This window comes from Ambystoma mexicanum, chromosome 1p (assembly GCF_040938575.1).
Source record: "Ambystoma mexicanum isolate Mex_15411 chromosome 1p, UKY_AmexF1_1, whole genome shotgun sequence".
NCBI lineage: Eukaryota > Metazoa > Chordata > Amphibia > Caudata > Ambystomatidae > Ambystoma > Ambystoma mexicanum.
This window is the reverse complement of record NC_090921.1, coordinates 1,033,984,855-1,033,998,235: the sequence shown is the minus strand read 5'-3', so window position 1 is coordinate 1,033,998,235 and position 13,381 is coordinate 1,033,984,855. Positions and strand designations below refer to the sequence as shown.

The following is a 13,381-nucleotide window of genomic DNA, read 5'->3' as shown; positions in this document are numbered from 1 at the left end:
ATTTTTTGTGTTATGCGATTCCTTCCTTTCACATAGGGCCTCATTACAAGTGTGCCGGTCCATAAAAAAACAACGGTGCTGGTACGCCTACCGGCACTGTTGTTTTCCGAGCAGTCACACTACGGTTTGCCTGCTGGAGCCGCTGTGCCCGACAGGGCAGACCCTGCTGGACACAGCAGCCACGGCAGGCAAGCCATCACAGAAGCACCAGCACCGCTATCGGACTCCATGGGAATGGGGATTAACAGAATTACCAGCGCCTGACTTCGCGCCCGGCGGGGTTGTAATACCCTTGGTGTTACCGGGATGTCAGGCTCCGGTAACTCTTAACGGGTCTGGTGGCAACCCCCTGGTATCACCGGCAAGGTTACCGCTGGACCGCTGGACTCGTAATGAGGCCCATAGTTCGAGTCATGCTTGAGAGACTGCATACAAATCTAGATCTGTGTCAAATGTCCTGTTGGTGGAAGGTGGAATTTGACTAAGACTCGCCTTCACTATATCGACCACTGAAGGATGCATATAGAGGTCCTATATCGCTTTCATTTTTAAGGGTACAGAAACTAAAAAAAAAAATGATTTGGGTTCTTATATCACACTTTATGCCGGAGTCCAGCCTCTAAGCGAGGGATCTGGTTTTGAACCAGTGCTGCTCAGCATTGTCTTGCTTCCAAAACAAGCGCGTTGTCCTTGAGCTAAGAAAGGCTTATAGCCTCATTACAAGTACGGGGCTACAGTAAAAATGCTGATAAAGTCAAAGTTATTCCGTTACTGCCACTTTACCGCTGCATTACTGGCCCGCTGTACTATGAAGTTTAAGGTAAAGTGGAAGATCTACTTCCAATAGGGAGATCCTTCTCTTTACCCACTAAAATCATCAGAAATCCCACTGCTCATGGTAATTCTGCAAAAATCCCCATGGAGTCCTATGTACTCAAAAAAATGGGAAATAAGTCACTGTGTCACCACTCGTAATCCCATGGTAATGCCACGTGACTGAGTGGCAGTAACAGTAAATGAGTGAGGCGGCAATTTCGCAAATGTACTGCCAAATTATTGTCAAACTTTTAATGAGGCCCAATGGAATTCTGTATGCTTTGCTGTTGATAAATTATTCAAGCTAACAAATTCCCATCTTTGACTACCTAAACGTGGGCAATCTGTATTTGTAGTTGTTGTGGTTATTAGCTATTAAATACAATAATGCAATAGGAGAGAAAATGCTTGTAATACAATGCAGAAATATTGGGTTGGTGTTTGTTTTAAGCTATCACCTCCATGTGAGGGAGCGTGCAGGGATGTTAGCAGCCCACCAGCACGAGGGAATAGTTGCTATGCGCACACAGGGTCTCCACCAGGGATGGAAATATCATTATTCTTTTTTTTTTTCCACAGGAAACTGGCTTTGCGTGTATAGTGCAAGACCAATCACCTGTCAAAAAAGACTATGCCCTTTTCTCTTTCTATCGTGGGCCAGAGCGCAGCTACCGCAGCAGGAAGCATGGGGCCAGTAGATCAGTTGGTGGGGCATGAGGGAAGCAGCGTGGTCTGTGGGGGTAGAGGATGCCAGGGGAGGGCACAGGAAGGGGCCAGGGGCCAACGCTGAAAAAAAGATGGAGGCACCCGGGAAAGGTACTTGGGTGTGTGTTGGGACGTAGGTGGGCACTTGCAGTTTCAGCACCGTTACCAGCCATTTGATTGGCTGATCACCCTTCCATAGGTGGTAATTTACTATGAAATACATACATACGGGATATCTCTGTATTTGGTTGCTACGCACAATCCAAACAGTATTTTAAGCCACTTAATCTAACCACAGAAATGACTCACCTGCCCAGCTGATCGGCTGCACGCTTGGCCAAAAGCCTCCCTCCCCTCTTAGCAGCTGTTATCAGAGTGGAACACAATGTGTAATGCCATAAAGGGATGTTGAGAGGCCACTTTCATCTTTTTCTACTCTGGTATTTTCGTGAAAAAAATCAGACCGAAGTCCTGAAGCTTTAGCCGCTCCAGTTTTTCACTTATTTCATTTTGATCCCGCTAAGCTTTACGTTTCTCAATGGAGATTGGATTTTCTGCTCATCAAGGCAGCTCTCAGAATATTACTGTTTTTTCCGCAGCTAGAACGGCGCGGCACAATGTGCTGATGAGCGGTTTCTGGGGCAAACGTCTGCCCACACTTGCCCATGTCAGTCAGTAAAAGGATAAAGAATTATTATTGTTACTAGCCATTGTTAAGACTCATCTTTGGAGAATGGGATAGGTCAACTCTGGGCCATTTCACTCTTTACTTTCTTTCTCGCTCACATTTCTTTTTCGTCTCATTGTATTTGTTCTTCCTGAGAAGTTCTAGCAAGGTTTTAAAAACATTTCATGAAGTGTAAAGGAATTACTGCCACTAGTCATGACTACACATTGAAAAAAGAAGTACTGTCTTGCCTATGAAAGTCCCGGGGCATTACACAGTGTACTGGCTTGAGTATATCTCCAAAGAACTGGTGGCTTTGCCAGTGCGTATCTAATCTGGGAAGGCTAGTGTCAGGGCCTCAGTTTAAGCACTCAATCTTCATGCATACAGTCCCCACTCAGTGGCTGGTCCAGGAGACCGAAAGACATAGGTAGTCCTGCAAAATCTTCCACCAAAAACAAAATAGCCCACAAACCACTATTCAGATTACCCAAATTTAGAAGTATGGGGTCATCAACCAAGCAAGCACAACCATGTTGAGGTAGTAATTAAGTTTATTAAGTTTTTTTTTTGATGGGACACATGCTCAAGAACAATTTTCACAAGTGCATCAGGCATCAATGCAGACGTCAATGCCACTCACAGAGCAAATTGGCAACGATTGCCGGCTGTTGGGAGTAGGTGAAGGGTCATCAAGCAGAACGTGCAACACTGACCACCAAACGAGAGGACTGCGATAACACATGGGCAAGGGAAAGTCAATGTTGACATTTGAGTGTATTGCAAATATAAGCACCCTGAGTGACTGTCCCAGCCAATCAGGGCGCTATGAACGTGCACATTTTTCGCTGATTTAAGGCCTGCCTAGGCAGTCCCCAAAGTGCCACAGGGATGCCACCTTCCCACTGCCACCAATAATTTCCTGCCGCGGGTTGGGAATACAGCCCTACTTGATGGTTACGATTGCATAACACTAATCCGCCATGGGTAGCAGTACTGATGAGAGGGTCGTGGATTGGCTATTCTGATCAGTTAGCGTGGGGATCGGTGAATGATGAGAGCAGGTGCACTGCATTCAGCTAGCCACCCCCGACAGACCTTCCCACACTGTATCCAGTCCCAATAAGTAGTTTCCCACTCTCCATCAATTGCCAGTCCCCACACAGGTGTAACATCCCCAAGCTCCCACGCACAGGTTCTTCCCCGCCTTCCATCCCTGCCAATCTGCAGATACTGCTCCGCCTTCCACCACACGAACATGTCCTCCTTTCCACAGCACCTTCCCACTGGCCCACAGTCACAGGAGGGCAAGGGGAGGGGTGCGCAGGAGGAGAGGATGCAAAAGGCAGCAGCACATCAAAGAAAATATGCTGTGTATGAATTGCCAGCATTAGAACCATGTGATCTAGATTATAATTCCCTTCAGTCGTTTGGTTTCAGCACAAAGACGATCTGAGAAGGTTTTTTGCTTCATACGACTCACGCATATCCTATCCGTGCATCCGTTACATTGTTCAATCCTTTTTAGTTTTGGCTAATAGATGACTGTTTAGCCATCATAAAAAAGGAAACAATCTATTACTTCCGGGTGGAGAACAGATCTCTTGTAAATGTGATGTTCTGTGCCTGCATGTGTATTTTCTTGTTTAGTTGGTCATCGGCTTATTTTTCATTGTATATTACAGTTTTCTTTTCTTTATGTTGGCTCTGAAAGGTGCTTGATATGCTAAAAAAAACAATTTGCACGAGAGCTACTTGAACAATCGAAAGCATGTACACATTGCATGACCAACTGATGCTAATACAGTTTCATGCTGTGCTCTGATGGCTTCATTTTACAGTTGAGATCACCCATATCCTGTCCTGCGAGTAGGACCCACTACACGCTGCTCCACACACTGCACTTAATATGTGAACAACAGACAAGACAATCAAGCATTGGCAAACCAACAGTTTGGGGCTTTTGTATAGGCCAAACATATAATGGCAACATCGGGAAAATAATGTGAGTACCTCAGCATCTGATGATAGCTTCTGGCAAATGCCTATCTAATGCCAATGTAATAGCCCAAAATGTTGGCTTTGCCAATGAGTACTGTACGCGTCCTTGATCTAGAGAAGAAATTCCATTTGCAACTGTAATGTGACGCACACACAACACTGTAACACTACTAGTAGAGGGAACCGCCCTTATTCTGATTAAAAACAACTTGGTTCTGTCCCTTAACACCCAGAAAATCAAGACGAGGGTCGATGGTGGTGGTGGCGGCATTGCCTGGATCATGTGAGCAGCACTTCACTGTTTCGTGCTAGAATCCGCAAGCTTCTTTCCGAGCAACTGCCCAATCTGACACTTAATCACAAGCACAGAGCATGGGGCAGGGATGGGAATAGCAGTGGTGGCTCCAACTCGTCACTCGAGGAGTCCGAGACTTGTAGCCCCATTGGGTTTCGTGGACATGCCCAAACCTCCCAGTTGGGCACACATGGGCAGAAGCCACGGGTGCAGTTGGCAGTTCTTCCAAGGTCCCACTCTCTGTATTTTTGCAATGAACCATGGATTGCATCCATAAATGCAAAAGTGAGGGGATAGGCGTGCCATTATAATTTAATTTAGTTCCCAAAAGTGCAATGATTGAGGGCTCATCGGTATCTGAAAGTAGAAACCTTAGATATTGCTCCAGAGTCTGATTCAACCTTTCTGTTTGGCCATCTGTTCGTGGGTTTTAAACTGGGTGATAGTCGCACCTCTTTTCCTAGTCTTGGAAAATGTCTTCCAGATACTGGAGGTGAATTGCGTACCCCTATGCCACCCCATGCATTTGACTATGCTTGGAAGGAATAAGTCTGCTACGTGACCTGCTGTAGATATGTCCTTTCATAGTATGAAATGGGCATTTTAGTTGGATAATCCACCACTCCTTTAATAATGTAAAAACCTTCGATAGGGGGTACATCTGCAATGAGATTCATGGAGAGTGTTTCCCATGGTTTATGCTTGTGCTTGTAGTGCTTTCTCAGATAAACCTATATGGTAAACCTTGCCTAAAGGATCAAATGGCACTCTCGCTGACCCTTTCTGTAGCACTTGTGCAGGCATGGCTGACTTTATTTGTACAGGGTGAGTTCTTAGTGCAACCCCAACTATTTTCTGCAGTGGAATGTTGCACAGAACCTGTTCTCTGACATCGATTTTCACACTATAGTGTGAAAGTGCTTCAGCATTATAATTCTTCTTGCAAGGGTGATATGTATGATATTTAATGATAAAGTCAAAATCTGCAATAAATAACAATCAACTCAATTGCCTGATGCCTACAGGCTTTGCAGTCTTTAGGTGCTGTAAGTGTTTATGGTCTATGAGCAGTGTGATAATATACGTGAACTAAAATGATATTAGGGATGTTTGTGAGAGATCATTACAAATGAGCACCTACAAAAGTAACAAAAGTAACAATTGTGCAATGATGGATTGGTTTTTGGTGTGGTTGCTCACAGTACCTTGGCATCCCTCGATCACACAGGGAACAACTTGGTTATCATCGGTCAGGCCCTCGCGTGGCTGACTTCTTTCCTCTCTGATCGACCCTCTCAGGTCCAACTTGGGTCCTTTCTCTCCTCGATCTCTCTCTCTACCTGTGGTGTTCCACAGGGGTCTAACCTCTCTCCCTGGCTGTTCAATCAATACCTGGCACTTCTTGCCCACCGCATTTCCCCTCTCTGCCCCAACTTTCAGTGCTATGCGGATGACACCCAGCTCGTTTTCAGGCTCCCCTTTGCCACCTCCTCTTCTTCTCTCATCTCTGACTGTCTGTCTGCTATCCAGGAGTGGTGTGCTGCCAATGATCTCTGCCTCAATGCCAGTAAGACTGAGATTCTCCTCATCAGCACACCTGCCCCCTCCTTTCCTGTCTCTCTCTGGCTGGCCTCTCATGGCTCTCTTCCTGCTCCCACTTGTAAGGCTAAAAACATCGGGATCATCTTCGACTCCACACTCTCGTTCTCTCCTCACATCTCTGACGTCTCTAAGAAGTCACACTACCAGCTCCACCTCCTCAGAGGTATTCTTCCTTTGCTCTCTTCCCCCAGGAGCTCACTGTCTCCAGAGCTCTGGTTGTCTCTAAGCTGGACTGCTGCAACAGCCTCTTTCTAAATCTGCCTGCTTCCACTCTCTGCCCTCTGCAACTCATCCAGAACAGGACTGCAAGACTTGTTGTTGGCCTCAAGCCCAGGGATCATATCGCTCAGGGACTGAAATCTCTGCACTAGCTCCCAGTGGCTGTGAGGAGTGAGTTTAAAACCCTCTGCATTGTCCACGGCCTTCTGGGGCCTGGGGCCTCAATACCTTCAACACTCTCTTCCTTAATATCTTCCTTCTCGGCCTTTTCGCTCATCCGCCTCCAACTCCCTCAGGGTCAGTCGCTTCTCCAACCAACGAGTTGGTGGTAGATCTCTTTCTTCGGCTGGGGCCTCCCTCTGGAACAGCCTCCCTGCCTCTCTGAAAACTGAGTAGAACCATCTCTGGTTCTAGAATTACCTCAAGACCGTCCTCTTTGCTTCTGCTTTCTCTCCTCCTCTCCCCTGCTGAACTCCTGGCTGAAACCGAAACTGCACTGGTCATCTGGCTACCCTCTGTTCTCGAGCCCAGGTCCCCTCCCTGCCAGTTGCACACCTGCACTGCCCCCCTGCCAACCTTTGCACTCTGGGGCTGTTTTGTATCCTTACAGCCCCCTACCAGCACTTGACACCTGATGTCTGCACTTATCCTTGCACCTACCACCAGCTGGCCGCACTTCTTATTTATTGTATTTATTTACTGTTTATCCTATGTACTGCACTTACCCTCCCTCTTCCCCCTCGCACTGTTGCCCTTCCCCACCTCCCCTGCACTTGCACAATCTCAATATCACCTGGCCTAGTCAGATCGTCGTCTCTGTCCTCCCTCTGTTCCCCTCCCTTGCCTCGTCGCGCCTTGAAACACAATGTATATAGGCGCATTATACATGCCATATCATATCGTATCATAGCCCACCGCCAGAAACACTATTCACTTCTGGCACCTATCACTCTGCAAGGTGCAATCCAGCCCTTCTACGGCGCTTCATCCATGAGGGCAGCTTCATTGCATTAAAGAGGAGTAAACAAAACAGCAACCACTGACATTAAATCTGGCCACTGCGTCAATCTGAGGGTTAAAACACTGGTTTGCATTGAAGATGATGGCACCCGAGTTCCTAGCGTTCTCATTTCACACTGGTATTGGACTCATGCATGATGGCTAGCGGGATCAGGAGAGTGTGTATTTTTGGTGTTTAGCACAGGAGAATTGTGGTTTTGCACCCATTGTGACAAAGACTTCTCCTGATAATCCAATCATGTATCATCTTTGGGTATTAAGTTATGATCGAGGGTTGCTTTTTCCGCTCCATAGCTGTATTAGGATTTGGGTGCCCTCAGCATATATTTCAAAAGGTATTGCAAAAGATTCTCTGAAGTGAAGCCTTAAGCCTCCTCTAGATGTTGAAAAGCCATGGGATAGTGCAGATTCCTATGGGAACCCGCACCTCAATTCCCTGGGGCCTGGTGTCGAGTGCCCCTGAAATAGAGGTGCAGTACTGTTACTCACTAAGGGGGCTACTAATCAAGTGTTGTACTTCAGATGTTGATGTCGAGTTGCATACTCACCGTAGGCTTAAATTGGGAGGTGTCTTGCCTCAAAGAGGACATTTAAAATTGGTCAAAAAGTTAGTGAAGTCCCTGCAATACCGATTGAATTTATTTTAAGAAAGAACATAGAATTGGAGCACAGCCTAAGGATTTTGCTGTTGAGGCTCATGCAGTAATTTGCTCCTCCCCCAGGATCACAAGCACAGGTCTCAATGGACGGTGGAAGCTTTCAGCCCTTTCACCTTTAATGAGAACCTTTTCACAGGTGAGGTTGAAGGTGGTAAAGAAGGTTGCACCATATCCACTGCATATATTTGCGCCATATCTTTGCGAATATCCGTGTATGCAGTTCAGTCAGACTATTTAGGCAATGTGCAGGTGCCCTTATAGAATGACACTTCCTTGACGCGAAAAGGAGCGCAGAACAGAGTACGATTGGTGCTTAATCATGAAAAGTTAAATGCTAAACCCAGCAGAGCGTCCACTGGGCAAAATGGCGGCGTTACAACACATACTGTTATTGTGAACACGTGATTGTTGTCTTTTGTGAAATTGCAAATAACCTGTGTTCTTGATATACATCCACGTCACTCGACCAACCACCTTTCGTTTACTTGAAACTCATTTGTCAATAATAGTGGGACATACCAAAATCCTAATATATGTTCTCAAACTGAAAAGCCATCTACTTGGGCAAGACAAACCTAGACCCTTCTTTTCTGGTTCCAATCATCTCGGTATTTTATAGGTTCTTTGGGAAGACAGGAGCTTGCCAGGATTGCCGCTCAATCAGACGAAGACGCAAATGGAGATTACAGCCTTCTGAATCCCAGGGTAAGGCTTATTGAATCATCGTACATCCAGGGAGCTTGTTTGTGGGCTGATTGAAATTCATGGTTAGTCAACCTCTACCACGTCAGCTTCTGGGGGCTTACCCATGACCTGTGTGTGTGGCAGCCTGACCATGTTGGTGCTCTTGCTCCAAGAGGTTTACCCAAAGACCTTCTATCAGGGAGAGTAAGGAGGCCAGTGCGGCAAACTTTAACACACATCCAGTGCTACCCAGCTTTGCCATTATTCCCCCTTTTCAAATTAGTCTTTGGATGTGAGGTAGCAAAGATTCATACTTGTTTAAACTACTACACTAGTAAAAGCCTTGGCACTGGATCAATTAGAGGAAAATGAGTCAATGCTGGTGTTACACCAGGTAGAGCGAAGAGAAGGGGGGTGTCAAGGAGAGATGGCCAAAGCAGACCAGGCATGAAATGGGCAGGCCTGATGACGGTGTGGATGAGGCAGGCAGCTATGCTATCCTGGAGCCAGACTTCCATCTATGGACCCTGCAAGGGCCCAGCCAGTACAACCACCATTTCCCCAGTTCAATTTGATTGGCGGGTTGTCAAGGGATAAAGAGTTGTTTGCACTTTTTCCCAGCCCTGCTTCCAATGCCCCTGGTGATGTGAGAAGGAAATACTTAGTGAGGAGCAGTGAGACGGAACGCCACTGCAGGGCAGCGTAAAGCAAAGAAAAGAGACAGAGAGGGCTTCCCCTAGGTGTCCCCTGGCATGCATACTGCAAATGGTCAAGCACAGAAATGTGTGTCAAATCAGGCCTGTGTTGGTGCAACTGAAGCTTAGAGACCCTGAGCCAATGGCTTAAGCCATAGTAGAAACCATAGGTACAATAAATATGGAAACCACGTGTATCACAGAACTGTAATGTAACACCGGGGTGGAAGCTATCTGAAGAGGTAGTTGTTGTATCCAGGGTGGTGCACTTGAGAGTCAATACCAGCCATTTGGTGCACAAGGTTACCAGGGGTTTATTCGCTGCTCCACCCTTGAACTTTCTCTTATTTCACTGATTGTTGAATGGAAATTGATTAAGTAAGAAGAGCAAAGTCGCCTGCCCCACTGGTGAGAGTGTGGACTGGGACGTGGATTCAGTAACCTCTCCAGACATCCCATATAGCACGCTTGGCCAGCTCCCTGTACAGACCCATTGACCAACATATGCTCCAAGAAATGAAAACCTATAATTCACCCATCTTTTTCACCATGCCTTGGGGATTGTCTGGCTGTTGAGCACACACGCGCAATGGATCGTGTGCACCCAGAGGCAGCTCCACTGACAGGGGAGGCCTCTCAGACTGAACAAAAGGCACACTGGGAGCTACGGTGAAGATACCGTAGCCTGCAGCACAACACTGTTTCATACCTCAGAGGTGTCTATATCCCTGTAGAGGGCTTCTATAGAGAAAGCAGGCACACAAAAGACAAAAACATACATGTTTTTTAAAACATAGGGTGGTTGTCCCTCTCCGGCCATCCCGGATCATGTATATAGATGATTGAAGTCATTCTCGGTGCACGTTGAGCTGTTCATGACGTCAGTTCCTTTGTCCTTCCTCACTTTTGCAGGTGCTGTCTTATTCCCTGGAGGCAGCGGGCAGGGAGGAGCGTTCACCCAAGAGGTGTGCACAACTTCTGGACCTGTGCATGGGGGACGTGCCCTGCTGCAACCCCTGTGCCACCTGCCACTGCCGCTTCTACAAGGTCTACTGCTACTGCCGTAAAATCAGCCATAACTGCCACTTGAGCAAGAACTGAAACACCAGCAGAGGGAGCCCTTGTGATCCTCTGATATTTACCTAAAGTTGCCAAGTCTAAGATTAAAGCAAGAACGTCTGAGAGGCTCCTTTCTTACCGAGATGGGCGTCTTTAGGCAATGAAGATGACCTCATAGTGCCACTCCCAAATTAACAATGAATCTCAAGTGCCAGAAACTACGATCAGTAATTCCATGTAAAATTTGAAGTTAAAATGCAAAATGAATCTATTTTTCTTTCGGTGAAGTCAAGGGTACTGTTGACGTTTGGCATACTTGCTGCTGGACGCTTGACCAGGCAGTCTCCTTCCCATCACACAAGGACCACTTGATCAAACAATCACATAGCAACAAACATTTCAGTAGGCACCCCTCTCTATTTCATTGCACAAATTGCTACCGGTGACCAGCACTGTGGTTCGTGCACATAGTAGTAATCCTTAGTGACCACTAGTGATAATGTGTTGCGTAAGAATATGCAAGGACCTGCTCTGAAAACTGCTTGCGCCCATGCTTGACTTTGTGGAGTGATAATGTTAATTCCTTTCTTCGCTGACATTTGAATTTCCATGCCAGATAACAACTCAATGAAATGGCCAAAATAGCCCAGTCTTTTTACTTTCCGAGCACGCATTTGAGACTTCTGTTGTCTATTCTTCGGGATAACGGGTATCTAGATATCAGAACATCTTCAGCAAATGTAAAAATGTGTTTATGGAATATGGCCATGTGGTAGGAGTACATGGAATTTAACGTGGAACCCTAGATCTAGTCCCCAAAGAAAAAACTCAGCACTAGCAAAGCACCCACTCCCAATGCATAGATATCAGTGAGCATCTGACTGGGGGATAAAGGCACCCTCCATACACTAGCCTGACTTCTTCGTCGCATGAGAAGAGACTTAAGGCCTCGCCTATGGGGCAGGCAGCCCATGGATTCCCTAAAGTAAACCACCCAGACTGGGGGTGGGGGGTTATCGATGGAGGGCAGCGGTTATAGAGGTCAGGCCTGTAGATCTGCTGGTAGTATTAAGGGTAGCAGCATATACTGCCTTCACAGGAGACATCCTTGCCAGTGAAATATGTGTATGAAAATGTCATCAGTAAACCCCATAGTATTCCAGGTCCTGGGATTGCTGCACACTCTTTTCTCATAGGTGTGCTATACTATATGATTACTTGCTTGAAAGGTACGCCTATATATGTATAATGTAAAAAGGAACACGCTCTTGCGTTCCGCTAATGTATGCCTCTTTGAACACAGTTCTTTTGATATCTGCACCAGTGTTCGTGGATGCACATAGCCCTGTACCGCTGATCTTCTCAATGTATAACTAATCTTGCTACTTTTCTTTTCTTTGCTAATTAAACTTTTTGGTACTTGCCGTAGGGCCTGCCTCAGTTGGTTCTGTGCCATTCCTTACCCACTTAGATATAGGCAGTGAGGGTCAGCCAATCTAATCATTTTTATGAATTCTCACTTGGATGAATTCACTATGTTTCCATCTTTATATGCTCACCTACATCTCACAGAACCTTCTCTGTCTCTATAGACATCACCTTTCCTTAAGCAACTTTCTCTTAGAAGCGTCACTGTCTCTTAACATTTAACATTGTGCCCATTCACCTAATGTGTTGCTTTCTCACTGTGCCAGGCCTTTGAATTGTTCTCACTCCACTGTCATGTTGGAACACCTCTGCTTGTACCAGGCCTTCACTGTGGCCTCTACCTGTAGAATCTTGTTAGCCTATCCTAGGTGATGGTTTTGTCCTCCTCCCCATAGGATCCTCTCTGTGCACCTCCCTGCCCCCCCAAGACATTCACAGTCTCCTTGCTATAAACCATATGTAGAATTATCTTTGATTGTTGCAGGCATTAACTTTGCTGGTCTCTCCTTTTCAATCCCACCAGACAATGTTTCTTTTGATGTTAGCTCGTTTCTCCTTAGCACCATTTTATCTGCCCAACTCATTGCTAGCCATCGCCCCACTGACCATCTAATTGCTGGTTATCTCACTGCTGCCCATCTCATTCCTGGTTATCTCCTCGTTGACCATCTCATTGCTGGCTATTTCCTCTCTAACCATTCCATTTCTGGCTATCGCCTCGGTGACCATCTCATCATGGATCCATCTCATAAATAAACGACGTCTCATCGTTGATCATCTCGCCACTGACCACCTTACTGCTGGACATCTTAAGTTTAGGAGCCATTTTGATCAGACTATTGAGAAACGCCTTCAAAATGATAACTCATACTCTCACCTACAATCTCTATGCATTTATATGGTCCATTTCACAGAGAGGTTAAAAGTGTCTCCAATGCATACTTTGTTCATTAATGTCTGGATCAACTAAGCCCAAAAATATCGCCTTGCTAACTGCTGTGTTCTGATGTGAATTTGTTTGCTTTGCTGTGCATGGTCTGTGACCATGACTAAGTAATATCTTAATGTCATTCCTTTAAGTGTTATTTATTTGGCAGTTGGAATTCCTTTTGTACTATGTGAGTGACCTAGAATCTCTTCGTGTGGTTCAAAGGTTACTACACACAATCAAATAAATAAAATATACATCACGTAATCCACTAATGAGTAGACTTCTATCTTCTTATAATGTTCAGTGCATATTCCTGTTACATTCAGATTCAATGCCAAAAGTAGATGAAGCTATTTGAGAAGCGCTGAAGAAGGAAATCATGAGATAAGGTCCTCAATCTGATGGTGTGGCCCAGAGGGTGCAAAGCTTACCATCACAGTGCTCCCGGGGTCTGCAAGTGAACAATGGCATGTGATGGAAGGTTTAACGCAAACTACTTCTAGTGCATAACAGATCATATCTGTGTTTTTACAGAGACATCAATTCATTACCCTTTGGATCATTTTGTAGCAGAGGAAACACCTGATTAGTTGTTGGCAT

At 45.8% G+C, this 13,381-nt stretch overlaps 1 protein-coding gene across 1 annotated transcript in view; it reads left to right on the top strand.

Annotated features, from left to right (window-relative positions):
- The window catches only part of AGRP (agouti related neuropeptide), a 74,799-nt gene extending 61,753 nt beyond the window's left edge, over nucleotides 1-13,046 (top strand). The window contains exons 3-4 of the mRNA XM_069645961.1: nucleotides 8,604-8,689; nucleotides 10,276-13,046. Of these exons, the coding sequence (XP_069502062.1) occupies nucleotides 8,604-8,689; nucleotides 10,276-10,464 (275 nt within the window). The 3' untranslated portion in view covers nucleotides 10,465-13,046. The remainder of the gene's footprint in view (nucleotides 1-8,603; nucleotides 8,690-10,275) is intronic.
- Nucleotides 13,047-13,381: the final 335 nt, after the last annotated feature.